The sequence below is a fragment of the Podarcis cretensis genome (genome assembly GCF_951804945.1).
Source record: "Podarcis cretensis genome assembly, chromosome: 2".
Lineage (NCBI taxonomy): Eukaryota > Metazoa > Chordata > Lepidosauria > Squamata > Lacertidae > Podarcis > Podarcis cretensis.
In genome coordinates this window covers 74,045,506-74,069,442 of record NC_137171.1, presented here as the reverse complement: position 1 = coordinate 74,069,442, position 23,937 = coordinate 74,045,506, and the positions used below count along the sequence as shown (strand labels likewise).

The following is a 23,937-nucleotide window of genomic DNA, read 5'->3' as shown; positions in this document are numbered from 1 at the left end:
TACAGGGGCCAAGAAACTGCGTGGTGGAACTCAATTTGATTTACTGGTTTTAATTAAACAATTAATTTACTGGTTGTAGGCTTGTACTTCAGCAACAAAGAAAGATGAAGGGGGAGAGATCCTAAGAAAGATTATATGGATGATATTTTATCATTATTAATGAGAATGGGAGATGGTGGAAGAAGAGTGGGAAGCAAAAGAGGAAGCAGTGTTTTATTTCAAAGTCTGAAGATCAGATATATTTGATTTCAGTTCTAATCCGTGGCTCTCACATCAGTTTTTCTGCTGAGGCAAACACTTTGATTTCCTCTTACGTATTATTTTCTATGGGCCTGTTAAACACTGAGCTTTTGTGAAGGACTTTGGAAGGAAGATGTTTTTCTAAAGTGCTCTATCAATATAAATGGGAGAATAATGCTCTACCTTCGCGGTCAGAGGCAGAAAATGCTTCTGAATACCAGTTGCTCAAAACTACTGGAGGGGAGTGTGTTCTTGTACTCAGATCCTGCTTGCAGATTTCCCACAGGCATATATGGTTGGCCACTTTAAGAGCAGGACGCTGGTTGAGATGAGCCTGCTGGATCAGGCCAATGACTCATCTTAAAATCTCACCTTCTTAAGAAAAGGAAAAGACTTAGTAACTGAACAGATTTGTGAGTTATGAAGCAATAAGAATAATAAACTGCTGGGGAATTGTAATCCACATCAGGAGGGCACCATGTTGGCAACCCCTGCTCTAGTTGTTGGTGCAGCTATCACCAGAAGTGTGATTCATGCAGCATGGGCTCTTACTTTGCTGAGATGAGTTCGCATAGTATTGATTTGTTATTGATTTGTCTTATACAAAATCCTTCCACAATTTTTAGTGGGTACAGTATACTTGCTGAAGAAATTCCAGAATTTGATTAAGCCCTCTAAACTCTCAATAAATAGTTCTGTTTAAAAAGCATTTTTAAAATTGCAATCTTAGGTTGTCTCAGGAAACAGTGAAAGACTGTGCCTTGTGGGTGGTGGGGAGTCAAAGCGTTGGAGAGCGCCTGCTGTGGCTGTAGAGACTGACATGGGAGAGACATGTTTTGTTGCAGCTGTGGCAGGTGAAGGGGTCCAGTGTGCTGATGCAGGTGTACCATGACATTTCTTCTTTCTGCACTCCTCCCAGAAGTCATTCCTCCTCTGGCCACTGCTGTGGATACGTGACCTGACTGATTGTCTCCAAGCGCTGCAGTCGTCTGCAAGGGATTCCCACACAGCGGGGTTAATGTTGCCAGCCCTCATGTCATGTTGCAGTTGGTCTACCAGCAGGCCAGGTGTCTGAAATCAGCTCCCCGTAGAGCACATCCTTGAGATTCTGCCATTTCCATTCTGTGGACATGACCAAGCTCACTGAGGGAGGACTGTAAATATGCTGGGGCTGCGGGCATGGAAGAGCACATCTTTGTTTGAGACCATGTCCTGCAATGTGATGCCCAAAATCTTCCTGATGCAGCACCTGTGGAAGGTGTTGAGGCATCACTCCTGGCAGATGTAAGTCGCCCACAACTCACTTCCATACAAGCCTGGTGGACCTTCATCTTGGTATTCATCAAAAGTATTTTAAAAATTGCACTTCAGTATCCTAGAATTTCAGTGATGTTACTACCAAACAAATTTTTATGTATAAAGATAGGGGCTTTGTTTCAGAGAAAAGAAGCAAGTATCAATGTTTAGAATAGCCTTCCTCAAGGGGTGTTATAATCATTATCTATAAACCATTAATTTTGGTTGAAAGCTCTCTGGATATGGTTGATGCTCAATAGGGCAGAACTGTACAATTTCTAATGAAGCACTTACAAACAAGTTTCAAGACACAGGAGGGAAAAGTTATTAGGTGTACATGAGCAAAACAGCACTTCCTTTCTTGAGTGAATTCATATTGAAGATTAATTATTGTGATTGTTTCAGAGATCCATGTTAACACAGACGTAATGGTTCTTGACTACTTCAAATCTTTTGCATCATTAACTAAACATACCATTAGCAAAGGATTTACAGCTTGCCTTACAGAAAAAAAGGAGTGTCAGCTTATTCATAAAATTTGTGTGTTTTATTAGTATCACCTCTAAAACCAAATCTGTAACAAGTGCCTGACTTTAGTAACATGAGAGGCTGCAGAGCCACGACATACTGTGAGCAGCTTATTTCTAAACTGACCCAACTGTGATAAATGCTAACTTGACAGTAATTGGTGTTCTTTCCCCTTGTGCAATTGGATTGCAGTGTTGATACCAGATCAGATTCTTAAGTATGTTTATGCTGGATACTGACTTCATGTGCTTTTTAGGACCATGGTTCACAAAGAAACATTTAATCTTACTTTCATATCAACCTCAGAAGCAATGCTTTTCAAAGAAGTAAATTCATACTTTCAGGTTCAAATCATCATGTCAATAATGGATGATATGGAACTTCTCCTGTGCCCATGGCTTAGATATAAACATTAGGGATTTGAGACACCTGTCTCAAAATGGGAGGCAAATCTTCTAGCCTTGCATTTCCTTTTCATATTTGAATTAAAATAGTAGCACTTTGGAAGTAAATTCTGCACCCCTGCCTATTTGTGCCACCCTTCTGCCCCTCCACCCCAAAATGAGCTGCACTATTTCAGTTCCCTAAACCATTCCCCCTCTCTTTCCCTTGTTTCTGCAGGGGCACAGGAGCAACAGTCTTGGTGCTGGAAGATTCTAGTTACAGGTAGGTAGCTGTGTTGGTCTGTCGTATTCGAAACAAAATAAAAAATTCCTTCCAGTAGCACCTTAGAGACCAACTACAGTAAGTTTGTTATTGGTATGAGTTTTCATGTGCATGCACACTTTGTCAGATTGTATCTGAAGAAGTGTGCATGCACACAAAAGCTCATACCAATAACAAACTTAGTTGGTCTCTAATGTGCTACTGGAAGGAATTTTTTAATTTTGTTTCTGTGTTGGAAGAGGGAGGGAGCGGTTTTTATCCCCTCCTACAACTCTTTCCCCCTACAATCCATCATCCTAAGTGAAAGAACATGCTAAAAGTGTGTTTCAAATATGTGTAAACTCTACTCAGGTTCTTTTTTAGCACATCCGGGTCTCGCTCTCTCTGTGTGTATAAATATACAAAGAGACAGAAAGAGAGAGAGAGAGAACAGGTGGGCACTGGCCATAGTATATTCTTCAGATCTATATCTGCCTGTTCAAGAAGCAGTCCAATCTGTTCTGAGTTGCTCTGTCTGATTCAACTTGTCTTTTGGTTCTGAGGCACCTTTGTTAAAAACAAAGCTCTGTTTCATATCGTTCACTATTATGGGGAATCGAAAAGATGTGTTTTCTTTTTTGATCAGTGTGGATGAAATTTGCAGGCATAAAGTGGATTAAGCTTACCAACTCACAGAAAATACATCAAGGGATTTGGGAGCTCAATATGTTGACTTTTTTGGGGGGGGGGTCATCTCTACCTTTTTTAATCTTTATTTTGGGGAAGAAATGGAACTGAAATCCACAGCCATAGGCTCCTCTTCTGAGGGCAAGAACGCTACCAAGTTTCAGAAAGATAGCTGCAGTGACTTCCTGCCTCAAGGGCAGCCGTTACAGTTGTAGACATGTAAAAAATGAATAATTTAACCTCATTATGTTTTGTGGGCTATTGGTCTGAAAATTGCTGATATGAGAGAGTTACTACTGGATAACTTGTTGGCATCCATCTGTCTCGAAAGACAATGGAATGCGCCTCAGGGTGTGTCAAACCACTGCATTAGGAACACTAAAATGAGCTGCCTGGGGCATAAGACCCCACTCTTGACAGCTGGAGACAGAGGAACACATCTGCTTTGTGCCAGACCCAAGGCTGTGAGCTTGGGGCTTCCCTGGAAACCTATGGAGAAGCAAAATTTGATGGTGTGTTAATGCTGTGAGTTTCCCCATCCTATGGTTAAGCTGTATATATGTGTAAACAAACCCATATATCCAAAAGACACTGCAGTATCCATTGACCTTCATTCCAAGGAAGCTAAACCCTGAGTAAGTGCAGGAACCCCTGGACTTCACCACTCAGAGGCTGGGGTTCTGCGTAACAACATAGTTATTCATACACATAGAGGTTCTTCATCATTTGCTATCATAGGCACCTGGTTCTGCCCAACTTTCGGAGTTCCTGGTGTGTGTGTGTGGTGTCACATGCTCGATACACATGTGATGTCACATGGCGGGAGGAGGCCATGAAGCCCACCGCAGCTGCAGGGAGGCCTAACGGGGCACATCACAGCCTCAGGGAGGCCCAGTTGAGCCCGCTGCAGTTGCAGAGAGGCCCGAGGGATCCACTACAGCTGCGGAGAGGCCCAGCGCAGGCACAAGAATACAGTGGTACTTCAGGTTAAGTACTTAATTCATTCCGGAGGTCCCACTTTAGCTAATGGGGCCTCCTGCTGCTGCCGCGCTGCCGGAGCACGATTTCTGTTCTCATCCTGAAGCAAAGTTTTTAACCTGAAGCACTATTTCTGGGTTAGCGGAGTCTGTAACCTGAAGCGTATGTAGCCCAAGGTACCACTGTATAGAGGAGGGCCAGCCCCCTCCTTCAAATTTTTGGGGAAGCCCATAGCCCCTCACCCCCCCCCCGGTGGTGCATCTGTTTACTATGTAAACTCATGATACCACAATTACTGTGATGTTGAGCCTGTGTCTGCTGCTGTAAATATGTGAAGTATGAAGGGGCACCATGCATTTTCAAAAACTCATAGACACAACAGACATGTTCCAGAGGTGTTTTGAGATGTTTCTCTTTCATACATGTCAAACACTGGTGTGCCTGCTATGTCACACAAACCTGTCCTAAGTTTTCTTTAAGGTTTCATCTTTTTCTCTGTTTTTCTCTGCTGTCCAGCAGAAATGCACTTTGTACTTAAGAATTAGGAAGATGTGAGGAAATTACCTTTTGTTTACTGCTGTCTAGTGGGAAGGGAAGATTTTTAGGAAGAGGAAACAAGCACCCATCCTTAACAGTAAAAAGATGGTCTTGTATTATTCATATACAAAGTCATAAACATGATGTACAGGGCTATGCAATATTTTTTTCCTCTGTAGGGTTTCCTATTTGTTTTGTTTGAGCTTATTGGTGCTAAAGGTAAAGGTAAAGGTAAAGGTACCCCTGCCCGTACGGGCCAGTCTTGACAGACTCTGGGGTTGTGCGCCCATCTCACTCAAGAGGCCAGGGGCCAGCGCTGTCCGGAGACACTTCCGGGTCACGTGGCCAGCGTGACAAAGCTGCATCTGGCAAGCCAGAGCCACACACGGAAACGCCGTTTACCTTCCCGCTGGTAAGCGGTCCCTATTTATCTATTTGCACCCGGAGGTGCTTTCGAACTGCTAGGTTGGCAGGCGCTGGGACCGAGCAGCGGGAGCGCACCCCGCTGCAGGGATTCGAACCGCCGACCTTTCGATCGGCAAGTCCTAGGCGCTGAGGCTTTAACCCACAGCGCCACCTGCGTCCCCTAGGCAACCTAAGGCCCACGGGCCGGATGTGGCCCAATCGCCTTCTCAATCTGGCCTACAGACGGTCCGGGAATCACCGTGTTTTTACATGAGTAGAACGTGTGCTTTTATTTAAAATGCATCTCTGGGTTATTTGTGGGGCATAGGAATTCGTTCATATTTTTTTCCACCACATGGTCTGAGGGACGGTGGACCGGTCCACGGCTAAAAAAGGTTGCTGACCCCTGACTTAGATGGTTCCCAGACCGAACCAGAAGACATCATCAAAGAAAAGGCTGCTGAATTCCATAATAATCACCTGGAGGAAAAGAAAATATCTTTAGTTGCCATGGGCTGATTTCCTGCATTCAGTTAAGCTGCTTCAGTCTCATTTAAGACAACTAAGGGAGCCCAACTAAATGTGAGATTTGTCATGTAGTTTTCGCTTTCATGTTGGATTTTTCTTTAATAAGTAGTTGACACAGGAAAGCCCAAGCTGGACTGGACCTATGGCATGGTGGTAGGGGTTTAACCCTTTCTCCCCAGTTTAGTCCCAGTTGGAATTTGCCCCATCTACATCTTCTGTTCACAATGAGATGAATGCTCCCAAGGGAAACTTCTCACTGGAACCAATGGGGTTTTTCCTCTCATAGCTATTAGCAGGTACTGGGGGTGATTCGAATTGGAACTGCAGTGGGGGCAGAGGATTAAAGCCCCCCCCCCAACTACACTACAGTCTTGATTCAGCTCCCTGCACAAGTTTTTGTGTGTGCTTTTTTAAATCAAAAATGTGAGAGCAAATTGACAAATGGCATATTTACTTTGCTCTTGAGCCCACATATTAACTGTGTGCAGGTTTGCCCCTTTAGTGCTCGTAGGACTCTGCTGTCTGTTTAAGATGGATATTTGTGTCCTACACTCATTATTTCATTCATTATGTCAATTATTTGTTTAATTTAGTTTGAGGTTTTAATAACCTGATCTCTTTTACTTAGGCTTATTTTTCTGTTCCTAGAAATGCATTTAGATTTAAAAAAAAATTGCATTCACAAAAGCTCAGGGTTGGTAATGACCTTATAAAACAAGAACCAATTGACATTCACAAATATTGATTGTAAAACAGAGAGATTTGGAAGACTAAATAGGTAAGTAAAGCCTATTACTTTTCTCAATAAAATAATCACTTGGTTATCTCTGGCAATTTAATGTTTGCCGAAATAAAAATAAAATAAAATTCTACATCTCCTCTGCAAGATGATTTTTGGAACTGTCCTGAAAATATTACCTACCTAGTGAATTAAAATTCAATAAGTCTCTGTCAGGAGAATGAAAAGTAATTTAAAACCTGCTGGATTTGCATTTAGACTGACAGTTCAAATACAGTTCTGGTAGAAATTGGTCATTATGTGATATTGTCTGATAACAGTGATGCATGTGGGAAATAGTTTGTCTTTGTTCACTACCCAGCGTCAGCCATCAACCCCATTAACACCTTTTTGGAAAGATGGTAAAAGATTTAATGGAGTACTGAGATTGTACTTTCTTCTTGGTTTTCCCCGTTCATTATTTTGATGATTAACAATGCAATCCTGTGTCTGCCTGCTCAAGAGTAAACTCCACTGAATTAGATGGGACTTCCAGGAAAGTATATATAGGAATGCAGCCTAATTTATCAACATAGTCATCCTGAGCTAGTGCTTCTTTGCTTGTGTGGCAGGAGCCAAAACAGATCTTCTGCAAATTCAAACAATGTAGTGTTGAATAAAGATGGGGGAAGGGGGGATTATTCCCATTTTATGCAGATAATGTTGTGGTTACTCTGGTGAGTCCTTTATATTCTTTGAGAAGGTTGTTTCAATTAATTGATGAAGTAGTGGTGCATCATATTGTTGGCACACAATCAGCACACGTGGCCCTGTATGCATTTTGCATATACAGCCAGGACTCCTGGGGCCACAGATGACTGGTGGTGTTAATAGTGCAAAAAGTAGGCATAGCAGAATGAAACACATATTTATGTAATTGCTTTGCCAGAGTCTGTGGTCAGTGTCTCTTGTAAATTGGGCTTTAGGTGTTACATTGTAGGTTTCTTGAGTGACAACAAAACATCTAGTTCTAAACATCCTATTTTCTAACTATATCAATTTTTGGACTGTACCCCTTGACCTTTTCTATTATTACTTTTACCAAACAGGAAATGACTGACTAGGTTGGAACCAACAGACATATAAAAACATTCTGGAATTTTTTTTAAAAAAAGCATTTTAAATGAATTTTCCATAAGGCTCACCATCACCATCTAGTGTCACATTGTATATTGTACTTAAAACACTCTTAAAACATTTTATTTGCAGCTGTATAGCTGAGTCCCAGGTGCTATACAATACCAATTTTGTTATTGCCAATTATTGCAACCATGACACTCTTTAAAAAAACAACTTAAAAAACCAGCAGCTTCCAGTCTTTTCCACTACAGTGTTGTATGGCAGTACTAACAAATGCTTTGCTCCATAAGCTTCTGGGATCCTGGATTATTATTTTTGCAGCATTTTATTTCAGATCTTACTTTGTGATTGGGATACATCCGTGGCTAATTTTAGAATCTGTCATTTGGTCTATTGATTTGAAAAGATAACATTGCATTATTCAGGCCCATACCTCTATAATGTCAAATTTTGATATGTCTGTTTATACTTCTGAATAACTTATGAATCAGCCCCAATGTTTTTCTGGCAGCATTTTGGATCACCGTTGTTTCCTGTAATTTTCCTGTTCGTTTACCATTTCTACATTAATTTAATTCCTCCTTCTCTTTCTCTGGGCACTTCAGTTCTCCAAATACCCTCAAAATTGATGTGTATCCACAAGTCATTAATTTTGTTTTGTTTTGTCCAGTCAAAATAGCAAGCACACTTGTGGGGGGGGGCACATGCTCAAATCTTAGAGGGTTTCATGCAAAATCACTGCAGAGGTAGAATGGCTTCTATGAATGCAACAGATAATCTGCTGCCTGTTCTCTCTTTTTGTGCCTCCCCTCAGGAAGGAGGAGAGGGAGGGGAACTTTAGTTGTGATTCCTGCACTGCTGGGAGTTGAACTAGATGATCCTTGAGGTCCCTTCCAGCTCTACAATTCTATTATTCTTTTGTGCTTGCAGAAGTCATTCCACATGCACAATTTAGTTGGATATAACTGGTGGGTTTTTGTGATAATGCATGCCAGTATGGAGTACCATCACCTCTTTTGTTGTTGCCGACATCAGCCATTTTGCATTGTTCATTAAAAACCTCCCTATAATTGCATAGGCCACATACTGATTCCTTATTTTTGGACACAGTCCTACAGAACAGGAAAGTATGCCTCCCCTCCGCCAAATAAATCTGTGTGTATCTGAATACACCACTGATTACACTGAGCTCCCAAGAACAGGTCTTACAGAAATCCTCCAGGTTGAATAGAGCCCTGATTTTGAAGTAAAAAAGCACAGAAACAAGAACACTCTGGTGTCCAGGAATAGTCTACTACTATGCCACGGGACAGAGAGAATGAGAAAACATCACTTGTTGTCACTTATAGCTCCCAACTAAAACCAGTAAAATGTATCATCATTGAGCCTGGACAGTTACTCTTCCCTCTCACAGTATCATGCAACTATAAAGAAATTTTTAATGAACACTATATTGCTTCCAGGGACGCAGGTGGCGCTGTGGGTTAAAGCCTCAGCGCCTAGGGCTTGCCGATCGAAAGGTCGGCGGTTCGAATCCCTGCGGCGGGGTGCGCTCCCGCTGCTCGGTCCCAGCGCCTGCCAATCTAGCAGTTCGAAAGCACCTCCGGGTGCAAGTAGATAAATAGGGACCGCTTACCAGCGGGAAGGTAAACGGCGTTTCCGTGTGCGGCTCTGGCTCTGGCTCTGGCCAGAGCAGCTATGTCACGCTGGCCACGTGACCCGGAAGTGTCTCCGGACAGCGCTGGCCCCTGGCCTCTTAAGTGAGATGGGCGCACAACCCCAGAGTCTGTCAAGACTGGCCCGTACGGGCAGGAGTACCTTTACCTTTACCTTATATTGCTTCCAGTATTCTAAATCACACGGGGAACTTCCATGAGTATGGGAGACTCCCTGTTTCAGGAGATTTTCCCCAACTCATGTTCTTGCTTACAAATAGCCGCAAACTAAAGCAACTACTCACTGGGTAGGGTTGCCATACTTTGAAGAGCAAAAAGGAGAACACATTTGCTGACTTCTGCTCTTAACTATGGATCGCTATGACAACTCTACCTCTGATAAAGAGGACATGCCCTGGAAAAAGAGGACATATGGCAACCCTACCATAGCAAGCCACATAGCAGAGATTACGGGGACCAGAACAGAGGCAGATTTAGGGCAGCACAACCAGGGTGCAGGGGCCAAGGGACACTTCCCACCACCTTCCTAAAGCCTAATTTCTGCTTGCCCAGCTTTGAGAAGGAGGTAGGAGGGCTCTAGGACCTTGCCAAAGCCTCACACGTCCTTCCCAATGCCCTGCACTTCCATTACCCAGCTTTGGGAAGACGGCTTTGGGCTGGGGAGTGTCCACCACCAGATGCCAACTTTGTCATCTTATCTACTTGGACAAGAAGGACCCATCAGAGGACCCAGTGATGTCATCAATATTATGGGTTTATTCACCTGCTCACTTTTCGATGACATATATGCCATTGTATGCCAGCAAAGCCCTTCTGAATTCTACATAGACTAAATCATTCAGTATCTTGGGGGGGGGGAATAAATGAGCAGAAATCTAATATTAGAAATTAGAAAATCCAGAAACCAGCAGGGGGACCTTTCAGCCTACCAGGCCTTGGCAAAACTGATCTTAAGGTTGCCATTCTTGAACAAAGGAACTTCAGAGGGAGACTGCAGTGGGAAACCACTGAAGTGCATTTTTCTCAAGAAATTCAAATCTATGATCTGTGACTTGAATCCAGATTGCATATTTTTTTTATCATGCTCCTTATGTTAGTATTGCCAGGATGTTTGTGTTGTCGCCAGCTAGCTGCCACCCTAGTTCGCTTTTACATAATTATCACTTCTGATCTTTTTGCATTTTGTTTTCCTCTGACCTCACTCTCCATCCATCTCCCCCTCAGCCATGTGTGTATGTAATGCCTGCCAATTTGGGATTATGCTTCATGGATCTGATGAAGTGGCCTGTAGCCCACAAAAGCTTATACCATAATAAATTCTGTTGTTTTTACTGCAATAGACTAACACAGCTAGCACTCTGAAAATCTAACCTCCTGCATTTACTGTTACGAGTAACAGTCACATGATGTGTGGATATGGTTGGAAGCAGAGAGGGGGGTTATTTTGGCAAAAACAATGCCTTCAATATGTATCCCACCTCCAGCTTTTTGCATCTCATAATTATGCAGATGAGTCATTTCATTAATCCAGAAAGGAGAAAAAAGAAGTTAATAAACTCCCTATTTCACAGCATTCTGTCTGCAGTAAAGTTGTCTCCACTGCTAGTTCCCCTGCTATTTTTTTTTTAAATAAATCAACCACATGAAATTTATCAACCACCACTACCTCAAATGAACTTCAATAACTGACTCAGAGGTCATCAGGTTCAACCTGTTGTCATTGCAGGAAGCCCACTACTACAGAACCCCTGAAAGGTGTCCAGCCTCTCCTTAAAAGCAGGGCTAGAGAGCCAGATGTTGTTGGACTCCAATTTCTGTCAGCCTTAGCCAGCATGGCCAATGGGCAGTGATGATGGGATCTGTCATTCAACAGCATCTGGAGGGTCCCAGATCCCCTAGCCCTGCTTAAAAACTTCTAGCAAAGTCCACTAGGCAAAAGGTAACGTAAAGGACCCCTGGACGGTTAAGTCCAGTCCATTGTCAAGCACCTTGCACTTCCCTAACATTTATCCTAATACTTTTTTCTTGTAATTCAAATCCATTGACTTGGCTTCTACTCTCTGGAGCAAAAGAAAATAAATTTGGGCCACCATCTAGGTGACAGCACTTCAAATGTTTGAAGATGACCATCAAATTGCCAATATTCACTATTGCCAGTAATACACTAAAAAGGCAATGAAGATGAAATACACAAGGAGAAAGTACTAGGGGAGAAATCATCCTAATCAGGAGCACAATGCAACTATGGAACATCTTCCTACAGTAATAACTGCAGGACTGGAAATGATTGCAAAAGTCACCCTAGTTCTTTGCCCAGAAAGCTGCTAACATTTAAAAATGGGACACTCACATGGGTCACTTCCTGGGTCTGAAATGATCTTCTCAGAATTGTTAAGGAAATTACCGTAATCAGCTTAGCAAACAGGAATTCATATGGGTTTACAAACTGAATAGTGACATAGATATGATTCCTAGGTTGTTTTTAGCACCTTTAGATGATGACTATTGTCATAATCAACATTTGTACAGTATAGCGCTTTCAGTTGTTCAAAGTTATTCACATGTAATCCTTGTAATCTTTACCAGAACCCTCATAATGCAGAATTAAGTCTGAAGCTCAGAGAGAGAGGGCAGCTTGTCTAAGGCCAACCAGTAAATTCATGGCAGAGGTGAAATTTGAACTTCCTGATCCCAGCTCAGTCTCTTAGACTTCACCTTCCCATCCAGATGAAGTATATTGTACACATCTATCATTTCATATAAGAAAAAGACACAATCCCTCTGTCAGCCTGAAGTGTGCTGAAGTGTGGTAATCAAACTACACAGTAAGTGGAACTGATGGAAAAGCATGGAAAATATTGCAGTAGTCTAAAACCAGCTGTAAGAGATTATAAGTAACGCAATGATATGTAAGGGAGCATTTCAGCTTTGGAATCTATTGATGTCCTTTTAAAAAAAGTAATGGGTTTCTTTGCTAAAAGTGTCTGAAAGAAAAATAAAAGATTAAGCACTAAAATATGTAAGAAGGGCTCACATTTTAAATGCTTTTAGCTTATAACTTAATTAAAAGATTTACTTGAAATTTCATTCTGCACTCAGAGAAAATGCTTTAAGCCTGGATAGCAGACAGACACTATACATAACAAGTGGTTTAATCCCTGCTTAAAGTGCAAATCTTGCCATTAGCTATGGAGCTGCTATGGCACCTCTAGAATGCATGCAGAGAGTTCTCCAATTTTTAAATTTAAATTTTTATTTATACCCCGCCCTTCCTGGTTCAGAAAACTGAGCTCAGGGCAGCTAACAACAAATTTAAAACACTTAATTGTAATACAACATAGAAGCATCATAAAATACAGTATAAAAGCATGAATAACAATAAAATTCAAAGTTCAAAAATCATTTGGGGGAAATCCATCCAGTAAAAGTTAGATAATCACCAGGGCTAGCTGGCTGAATTAGTCCTACTTGGGCCAGCAAGGAGGCCAAAGGAGAATTAGCTGTGGGGTCCCAGAGCAGATAATCTTCATAAAAGGGAAGGGGGAGGGAAGAGAAGGGAAATAAAAGATCAGGCTGGATTCAGATTAAAGGCTAGGTGCAATAGCTATGTCTTACAGACCCGGCAGAAGGAAGTTAAATCCTGAAGGGCCCTAGTTTCATGGGACAGAGCATTCCACCAGGTCGGAGCCATCATTGAAAAGGCCCTGGCCCTGGTAGAGGATAGTCTGACTTTCTTAGGGCCTGGGATCTCTAAACTATGGTTATTCATGGACCTTAAGGTCCTCTGCGGGGCATACCAGGAGAGGCGGTCCCGTAAATACGAGGGCCCTAACACTCAATGGGTTCAGTACAGCTTTAGCAGCAATGGAGTACCTAAACCCTGGTTGTAGAAGCCATCCTGTCCAACATTTGAGAGTTTTGTATTGGCTCTGTTTGCAGTATTAATATCCCACCTTTCTATTAAAACTCCGATTACCGTGGCTGACAAGGACCTCATTGGTTAATATTTATATGATAATATCGGGGCTTTTTTAGCTGGAACTCACCAGAACTTAGTTCCGGCACCTCTCAGGTGGGTGCTATTGTCATTATAAGAGTACAAGAGTTCATGGTTAGTTCCAGCATCTCTTTTTCTAGAAAAAAATAGTGCTGGATAAAATGATAAAACATACTGCAGACACCAAGGGATGAACATGCACATGTGACATACTCCACAGCATTGGTTACTTCTTGCCAATTCTTTTAGTGTTCTGTATCTGTCAATTACATTTGCCTAGTAACCAATCACAGTGTACTGCTAGGAAAATCAACTCCTTTCCAAAATAAATTAAGCAACAAATGATTAAAAGCATGTGAAGACAAATAGCATTTAGTCTACTGCAGCCTTTGTTCAATAGCAAATAGATGAATGAATCCATTTGTCATTCAGAGTGCTTCACATCCAGTGAAAATGATGATAATAGTGATGATTATACACTAATAAAGCATCTAATATTTTAAAGTGCTGAACAGATATTAAAGGATAAGGCCCACAGGCTCACAATCTACTAGACACAATATGAAAGGGGAAAAAAGAAGGAGGAAGGAAGAGAAAAGTACCGTATTTTTCGCTCTATAGGACGCACTGGACGATAAGACGCAACTAGTTTTGGGGGGAGGAAACAAGAAGAAAAAAATTCTGTACCCCAGAAGCCAGAACAGCAAGAGGGATCTGGCTTCTGGGATAGCCTCTTGCTGTTCTGGCTTCGGGGACAGCCTTTGAAGCCTCCGCAGGGCAGCGGGGTGCCTTCACCCCGCTGCCCTGCGGAGGCTTTGTGCAACCATCCCCAAGCTAGAACAGCGAGACGGAGCGCTGTGCAGTGCTCCGTCTCCGTGTTCTGGCTTTGGGCTTAGCCACGCAGCCTGCATTCGCTCCATATGACGCACACACATTTCCCCTTACTTTTTAGAAGGGAAAAAGTGTGTCCTATAGAGTAAAAAATACGGTAAGCATAGGAGCAGCTGTTCCTTATCTAGCCAATGGATGGAGTCAGACTGGTCTTTACCATGCCATTACATTCTTTCTGAGTCTGTTTGTACTTGTTTCATTTGTGTGCACAACAAGGTGAAAGGTATATCATATATAAATATTTGTGTAAATATTTCTGCGAGGTGTGGCTGCCCAGTGGTCTTGATCCCCTGACCAATGGATGGGTCTGTGGTGTACCTTACCATGTGGTTGGCTGTACTGCAAAGCACAGTGCTATCTTAATTTGCCCAGAGGCAAATTTGTGTCGTGGGTCTGTGCCCCAGTACTCTTAAGAATGCCCTCTCAGAAGGGAGAAGCAAATATGTGTCAGCTTTTGCTTTTATGTGTGTCATTATTAGATTCTCTCTCGCTCTTTTCAGTCACTTCTGAAAATATTCTGAAATCAGAATTTTTACATATTACAGGACACAGAAATTAGCCTGTGCCCAGTTCCTGTTATATGTAATAAGGGGAAAACCTGAATGAGGGAAATCAGGACACATTTATAGGAACCTTTTAAAACTAACTACATTTTTATCTCATAAGTGTGCAAATCTACACTTGCTGAGGAATTCATTCGAAGTCACATTTTAACCTTGATATGGTAAAAAAATAAAAATCAGCCCGGTGGCTTCTGTTATCCTGGCTTCATTCTGTCAGAGCCACCGTACAGGCCAGAAGCACATTAGAAATCTGCCTCAGCATTGAACAGCACATGTTTGCACAAGAGGCTGTTTAGAATGCCAAACAAAGCCTGTAATTCAGCTGCCTGGATGGAGTAACAGATTTTGCCACATTTCTTTTCCAACATGTTTAATTAAGTGTTGTGTGCAAATCAAATTTCTACGCAACCACAAGGCGGGGAATTTTTTTATCATATGGCTGAAGAAATGCTGTTTCGAATGCTTTCAGCAAGAGAGCTGCACAAGCAGGGGAAGTGGGGGTGGGTGGGTTAGTTGTGTTGTTACAGAGGATTTGCTTCATAATAGTCAATAACAACTTGGTCCTCCAGGAATTTATTTGAATGTGGGAAGAAGAGTCCGAATCAATGAAATGTCATGCCGTGCCATACTGCAACAGCTTCCTATGATTACCCTGACACTCCTGTCAGTTTAACACATATTTGTTCCACAATGTGAGAGGAGGCAGGTCTCCAGATGCCTCGTGACATGAAGGCATTTGCCTAGAGTGCACCAGCTCTGTGAGGTAGTTGTGTTCTCTTGAGAGGGAGCTTTAGGAATTGAGAGTGAGCAAGAATGACAAATTAATGACAGTGGGTCTCTGAAGAAGAGACAGCTAAGGGTGCATGGAGGGGGGCAGGGAGCCAATGTATTATATAACAAGGCTATAGGTGCAGCTGTGACTATTTCAATCCAGAAATCAAAGTCCCTGACTCCTGTTTCCAATGTACATAAATATTTTAGGTCAGCCTTTTTCTCTCTCTTTCTGTCTTCTTAGAAACCTTCCTCTTTTTTTTCTTTTAAAAAAACATGAGCCCTGAAAGAGAAAACAAGTGTAATTATTTCTGACGTACAGATCTTTATTTAGTAAAGTAATGCTTAGGGGCTTCATTCAAACTGGGATACATTTTAAACACACACACACACACACACACCTCTGCCTGTATGCTGGTCTAAAAATTGGTGGTTTAATGTCTGATGCTTCCTCAGATGCAATGCAGCAAATGTGAAGATCTAATTAGGTAAAAGCATAGCAGGGTTAGATGAAATGGACCCAAGAGGATGATGAGAAACTAAGAGGAAAAATGAAAAATCCTAGTGAGAAAAATAAATTCATTTCCTTTCTATTGCACCAACCATTCCCCTATTATGAAATGGGGTCAAGATACAGATTCATCATACACCTTCTTGCTCTGCTTTCAGTTGCCTCTTCTTCTACAGGAAAACTGTGACGGTGAAAGAAATGGGTACTGTGCATGTCATAGGACATAAAATTTAGAGTGTTAACAGTGCTGATTTTCAATTCACTTTTTAATTTATTTTATTTTTTAGGTAAGTCATCTAACAGTCATAATCAAACAAGGCAGCAAATGATCACCTAAAGATTGTTGCCAAATAAAAGATTGTTTTTATCAAAATTAGAGTTACTATCAGATTTCACCTGAAGCAATATGGTTGAAGTGAATTTGAACAGTCACACAAGGCATTCATCGGAGTTTTCAGCAACACAATTTTTTAAAAATGAGATTAGTAATATTTCTGACATGTGTGTTCACATACCTCACCTTAGAATTCCTGTTTGTTTTGTACTAGAATGATGAAGTCTTGCAGTGTATTTTCCCCTTCACAAATGTCCCCTTAGGACCAGTACATTAACATCTTAGCTTGAAAAAGTGAGCTTTCTTCAGCTTTATTTTCCCACCAACACATTCTGGTCTAATTTTAGCCTCAGAAGAAGCTTCTCTCCCAGGTCTACCCACCCCTTTTCACATTTAAATTATGTTCCAGGTTTTAAGAATGCAGGCATTTTGGTCGCTAAGCAATAAAGAGCAACACCCCCTCCAAGAACAGTCTCCCAAGACTCCCAGAGGCATAAGAAAGGGAATTTCAGGAGAGCTGTTGTGAACTAAATACTCATTGCATTTAATTGCATGGACCTGAATAAAACTGATCAGCCAGAGAAACAACTGGGGAGCACTGATGACCTGTATTAAGATATATAAAGAGATGGTTTCCACATAGTTTGTGATGGTAATTATTTTAACAGAAATAACTTTTTAAAAATCTCATTAGTCTTAACATAGTGAAATTCAGCAGAAATCAATTTCACAGCCACTCAGGTTACAAGATAGCTTTTTGAGCTGCTATTGATTTTTATTTTTTTTCAACCTCTGATCCCCCTCTAATTTTCAGTCCTTGGACAAGTGCCACAAGAGAAGAGTGAAAAGGAGATGCCTTGACTCCACCAAATACATTACTAAACATTAGGCAGAGTTCAGCTGGACTTGGCTGCCAGCCTAGGAAGAGAAAGGCCCTGCTTGTTTTGCTATAATTTAATTTTTCATCCCACACGGGATCAATTAGGTGCAATTCTTGGCCCTTGGAGTGTTTTGCAGCCATTCACAATTGTACCTAAAGCTAGGGGATCCCTGAAAGAGAAAGTGAAGGTGTCCTTCTCCGACATCATCAGTACTGTTTCAATGTGAGGTACCTCAGAAGGCAAATACGGCCAATGCAGCCTCCTTGTCATGCAGGGATTCCACATTTTGAGGGCGAAAGGCCTAGCCAGCTGCTTAAGCTGGGTTTATGACATCTTTGTACCAGGTGAGCAGTCAAATCAGATTAATATGCAAGACTGCAGCCTGGATGTTTTCTTCTGTTTGCCCCCTTTGCTATGCCTAGCCCAAATATTTTGTCATGAAAAGCTGCTTCTCTCGGTCGTTTTTGGGCAACTGCTAGTCAATATTGCCATGGAATTTAAAGTGCTTGATAATCCCTTCTTATTTTGCAACTACTTTACTTAAGGGCTGGAGACAGATCTAGGTAATAGCATCTGCTCCTTTTTATATTTAAAGTTACACAGGGCAGAATTCCTGAAGGGGCAAAAATGTTCTCTCTCTCTCACACACACACACAGAAAATCTTCCCCTTTTCAAAAGGTAACATATAGAGTTCAAATTTCCTTTGTGACTCTTAACCAATAAGGTGTGGGAACCGGAATTTAGTGTCAGTTGCAAAATTGGAACCAACCAAACTGGCCTTCCCGTGTGTCGTCAATGATTAAAAGGCTAATGATGCAGAACAGGATTGTCTATGTAGGTGATTTTGCAGCAGAGCTACAAGGGTTTCCAACTCCCCATTGTTTACTAATAGCCATTTTAGGGCCTAAATCGGACAGTTAGAATCTCTGATCTGTAGTAACTCAGATGCAGAGTTGTATTTGTGTCTGCAGGTCATCCCAGTGTAATGCTCATGGAGAAATGTAGGTAATTGGTTCCATTCCCAGCACGACCATTTTGCAGCCAGCTTCAGCTGGCGGATCTCAGGCTTCTACTTGAATACAAAGTAAATATTGCATACCTAAAGTTTGCCCACACCTTCCTCAAGATTACCATTAAGCCAGAGATCAGCAAACGTTTTCAGCAGGGGGCCGGTCCACTGTCCCTCAGACCTTGTGGGGGGCTGGACTATAAGCCACCCCCCACGACTCTCCCCTCTCTTTCTCCACAGCACCGGATGAGCCCTGGTGGTTGCTTACCTGTGTCTTGCGAGTGGCAGGGGCTGGCGGCAGCAGGATGATGAACGGCACACGAAAGGGCTCCGGAGAGGGACTGCTTAAAATGGCGGCCGCTCAAGCGCTGCTGCTGCTGGCACCAACAAAGTCCAGCCCCTTCCGGGACTTCCGGGTTAGCGCGATCAGCTAATGGCGGATTCCCTCCGAGCTCCGGAGGGAATCGGCTCTGCTGAAGACGGGTCCTACCGCGCTGGCGACGCGGGGACCCTCAGAAACCGCAGGCACGGAAGCCTGCAGACTTGGTGACTCGGTGGGCACCTTTAAGCGCCCTCCCTGACCCACGAAGAGCCTTTTTAAAGGCTACGGAGAGGGTACGGGGAGCGGCGTGGTGCTGAGAGTAGACCGCTACTTCAGTGGAGCGAAGCCGCGTGCCATGGCCGGACAGCGCTGACTTTTTCCCCAAAATTCGGACTGGAAACAAATAACCCGTGAGTAGAATGGAATTTGGACTTTAAAATCTATATCTTTGAATTCAGTACAACCGGGGGATGTGCTAAAGGGAAGTCCGCACCCCCCTATCTACAAACGATCTAAAGCAAGGATCGGTGGACTAAGGTGGAGAGTACTGTTTTTGGTGTTAGATAAAAAATATTTCCATGAGTTTGACAGAAGAAGTCTTTGTGCTGGAGAGAAAGTGAGGAGTTTTGGAAGCTTTTGTGTAACCCCCCCCCGAACCCGGGAGCGTCCTGTGTGTGAGCCGGAGGAAAAAGAACAAGGAGTTTGACAGCTGTCAAAGGAGCTGTCAAACAGGCGGCTAAAATTTAAGAACTTTGTTATTTAATAACTTTCTGAACTAAAAGTGTTGCTTTTGAACTGAGGTGGCTGGAAACAACGTAGTCATAAACAACAAAGTAACGGGCTGTTGGAAAAGGACTATCAAGCAACTGTAATCCCCCTAGGGGGAACTAGAGACATTACAATGGCTGCAGAGGGAAAATTACTGGTAGAGATAGAAAGAATGTTTTTTCTCGTGGGAATCCTGCAAGAGCAGAGTACGGCTATGAACAAAGAACTTATGACCTTGAATTCCAAAACAAACGACTCTGCTGAATGCATAAAGGATTTGCCTGATAAGGAATCTGCAGCTGAACCAGAAAAAACTTTTTTGGAACCGGTGGAGAGAAAAGAAGGAATGGAAAAAGTGCAGGAAAATATCAATCAGAAGCCCATATTGTCAGGAAATAAAGAAGATGATCTTTGGATTACAAATCTGCGAAAGATGAGAAAGATGAAGGAGGAAGTCCCGGGAGCACTTGGAATATTGGAATTCAAAAGAGTAAAGAAATATGATTGGGACTTCCTCCTTGAGTATGGGAGATCAACTGACTTTTTGCAGCAACTGCTATTAAGTATCTTGGATGGAAGAATATATGATGTGACTGAGATAGAATTCCTTCGAGACCTGAGGACCAACAAAAAGGGCTACCAACAAAATCGGCAGAGAGAGACTGACAGAGACTTGAAGGCCTCTGATGTGAGGAATCCGGACTAGGATAATTGCTTGGGAAGGGATGGAAACTGGGGTAGGGAGGGAGGGGAGAACAGAATTTCAAAATTTTATGATTTTTGTATTTGGCCATTATGACATATAATTAACAAAAATACAAAGGGAGAAATTCATGGAAGGATAATTAGGTCGACCTTAGAAAAAAAAAGATTTAATGTTTAAAAGAGAATTGGATAAATTAAATTTGGATAAGTAAAAAGGATTAAGTTTAAAAATAACAGTAATATGTTAAAGATGGGAGATAAGAACTTGCTGAACTAATTTTTGGAATTGGGATGTATGAAGAGGGGGTGGGGGGAAGTCAGGGAAAGGGGGTAATGAAAATAAGAGTTTAAAAATATATATGTTTTGTTTTTGTTTTTGTTTTATAAAATGTGAAAACCTAATAAAAAAATTATATAAAAAAAAACAAAACAAAGTCCAGCCCCTTCCTCCTCTAGGCAGGGCTGGGAGAAGCCAGGATGAGGGAGGGAGGAGGCGGCGGCGGCGCCATGTGAGATCCAGAAGGCAATTGGGCCTGATCCGGCCCGCGGACCTTAGTTTGCCGACCCATGCATTAAGCTATAACTTACATTTCCAGAAATAAGCATATTTTGATTTAAGGCATAGTGGATGTGAGATAGCTCTCAGGCAAGTCAGGCCACTGGTGTTTCCTATAAGGTGACTCATCTGCCTAGTCTCATGGAAATGTCAGGTCTATTTTGTTTTTTATTTAAAGATATCCAAGGTCTCACAGTGTAACCACAAGGGGGGTCTTTTCATCGCAGCATATGGAACTTTAATAAAAGACCGTGCTCAACTTACAAATGACAAGTTTCTTCCTAGATATATAAAAGTAGGTCCCACAAAGGCCAACATTATTATTGGTAAATCACTAATGGGCAAATTCTAAATAGGTTACCTACCCAGCCTCCATGAACTTGACACATTCCAGAGATATGTTTCAATCAAAGGTCAGTTGTATCTCTAGATTTAAAAAGAAATGGAAAATTGTTCTGAAATGAGGACAGGATGTTAACCTAACAGAGAACAGGCAGGATGATCATCCTATTATTTCAGTCTCTGGGCAAATCAGGAGCTGCTCTTTAATTGGACAGCCGACCCTGGGGCAATAAGGAGTTAAGAGAAATCCAGTCCCAGGACTGCATGCTGTGCTTCCTCAATTAGGAAATGAAGCAGCAAGACAGCGGTTTATAATTAAAAGTAGGTTTGAAGTGTAGCATGTCAAGAGAAAGGTTTGTCACACTGTATTTTTCACAGAAGTGAGGTATGGAAAGAAAATTGGGGAAGCAAGGAACTGTGACCATGCTAGAGGCCTCACATAAGAGAGATGGGGGGGGGGGGGTTTGCAGAGCATCTTAGGAGGGGCATAAACTGCCTGTAAGCAACAATTAAATAAGACAGTAGAAAGAAAGGCATGTAAGCAGTTTTACTTTTCTGCTGCTAAGAAAAATAAGGAATACCAATGGAAGGCCTACATATTTTGATACTGAGTCATTGACCACAAAATTGCTCTTCAAATGTGGGAAATTTGAACCCAAAACAGACAAGGTAGACCATACCTGGCGTTAACGTGCTAAGGGACATCTACAAGGTGACATAACTAAACTGGCACTCTGAAGCAAAGGTGGCCAACATGGGGTGCTCCAGCTGTTGCTGGACCACAACTCCCATCAACTGTCATCACTGTAGGCAAATGCTTTCCATTTAAAAGGTAGTGCCTTACGTACCTTGGATAGAAGAATGTTCAAGGAAAGGGTAGACAAGACGTGGCAGTTCCCAATGTTCAGACGCTAGAAATAATCCCACGTAGCCTATCTTTACAGAATCAAGATGAAAGGAACAAACCTCATTCAGTTAATTATGGTGTATGTTGCAGCTTACTCATTCCGAGATCCTGTACCACTTTCTTTAGTTGATATCCCCTGTGATCATCCAAGATGCATGCGCACAGCCAGCAGTCTTAGCTTTCCCAAGCATTCTGTGCTTTGCACATCCAGTCCTTTCTAGGGTGGTTACATTCTGCTCTACTGTGTTAACAGTTAACTTTTGTCATAATATCTTCAAACCACAGTAGATTTAAATAAACAGCAGTGAGATCGCCTGGTTTTGCTGCTGTTATTTTCAATTTACAATCTTTATTGTTTTCAGTGAAGATTTCCCAATTCAAAGCAGGGGAACAGAGATCAGGGACTGCAGTCTTCTAGAGTGTCTTGAGTCCTGGGACTAGGATGAGCAGTTGGAGGAGTTGCCAGCTGACAACCCCAGCGAGGAGCCCAGTAGATTGGGACAGGAGGTGTCCAGGCTTCAAGAGATAGAGGATTCGCTTTGGACTCACAGATGAGGAGTCAGGTATCAGAAAGGGTTCCAGCAGTGTTTCACCCCAGCATTCTGCCTCATCCCCTCTCACTTCAGCCAAGCACTCTGTGTCCCCAGTGCCCTCAGTTCTCATGCCAGCCTCACCTCCAATCCTGGTACCATCTCCAGCACTAACTGAGATTGTCCCAAGCCATTCTCTCACGAGTCTACTGCTCAGCCTGGTTCAGAGCTGATGCTGATGCCTCTTCCATTGGCTAGGTCACAGAGGCACCTGTGTAGCTGAGAGCATATAATAACATATAATGGGACACAAAGTAGTGTGTTGCTCATTGGATCAACTTCTTAGCTTACTCAGCCATGCATAGCACTTGTACCTTTGAACTCTACTTTGCCTATGCACTGAGCATTAAAGATTTTGGCAGAAATCAAACTATCAAGTTCTTCATTCTCTAGTGAGACCTAGTACACAGAGGCCACATAATGATCTGATAGCAGAAACTAGGTCTTCCAAGAGCAAATCTTTGTCCACTATACAGAGAATTTCCCTTTTGTAATTAATTCCTCTAACACAGCTAATTTTAGCTTGAAGAAATACAATATGTCCCCTTCTTTCTCAAAGGAGGTAGTTGTACAATTTCTCTCAACTGTTTAATTTCTTTCTGTCCTTTAATAAAATTGTTGGGTGCTTCCTTAGATGTTCCCAGATGTCTCTGTATAGTGTATGACAGTTTCAACATGATTTGCATAGCATCAGTTCTGTAGTCTAATGTCTACAGATGCAGCTTCTAACAAAAAAGATTAATGTCCTTCAGACTAAATTGCTCAGGCTTTTAGTTTTAATGCAGAGGGTGGCAGAATCTGATCCAGAAGAGTTCTAGTGTTTCTGTTGCATAAGGCATAGGCAGACTATTGCAATGACATCATGCAAATTATGGCACATATTGCTCAACCAGTGAATTCCAAAGGTTTTCAGTAGAAAAGGATATTTGTTTATTTCCAGAATTGCCTGAATGGCAACAACCATCAAAATCTCAGAATAAATGTGGAATTTGGGCGGCAGAGTGGCGCAAACATGTATCATTGCATGGGGAAAAAACACAGCTTAAAAGTAGGGAACAGGAGAAAGCAAGAAAAGAAGGAGTGAGTGACAGGCTTTGTATGGCCAGAGCTACTGTGGTGTAATGTAGTGCAGTGTTGCATTAGGCTTTAGGGACCTGGTTTCAAATCCCTGCTCAGTCATCAATATCACTGGCTGACCATGGCATTACCTACCTGCAGGATTTGGGGAGGATAAAATGGGCTAACCACACATAGATTGCCCTGGGCTCCTTGGAACTGGGATGGCATACCAATGGGATAAATAAACAAGTATCCTTACTACCCTGGTTTTACATTCTCTCTCTGACCCTTATGGCAATGTGTGAAGAGAGAGAGAAAAACAGAAATATAGGTAAATTAGACATTTCCCTTT

General features: G+C 42.2%; 1 protein-coding gene across 1 annotated transcript in view; it reads left to right on the top strand.

The window, feature by feature from the left end:
- LOC307209419 (uncharacterized protein) overlaps positions 1-23,937 on the top strand; it is a 104,702-nt gene that overhangs the window by 31,841 nt on the left and 48,924 nt on the right. Inside the window, exon 2 of the mRNA XM_079964478.1 lies at positions 2,686-2,730. Coding sequence (XP_079820604.1) covers positions 2,686-2,730 — 45 coding nt within the window. The remainder of the gene's footprint in view (positions 1-2,685; positions 2,731-23,937) is intronic.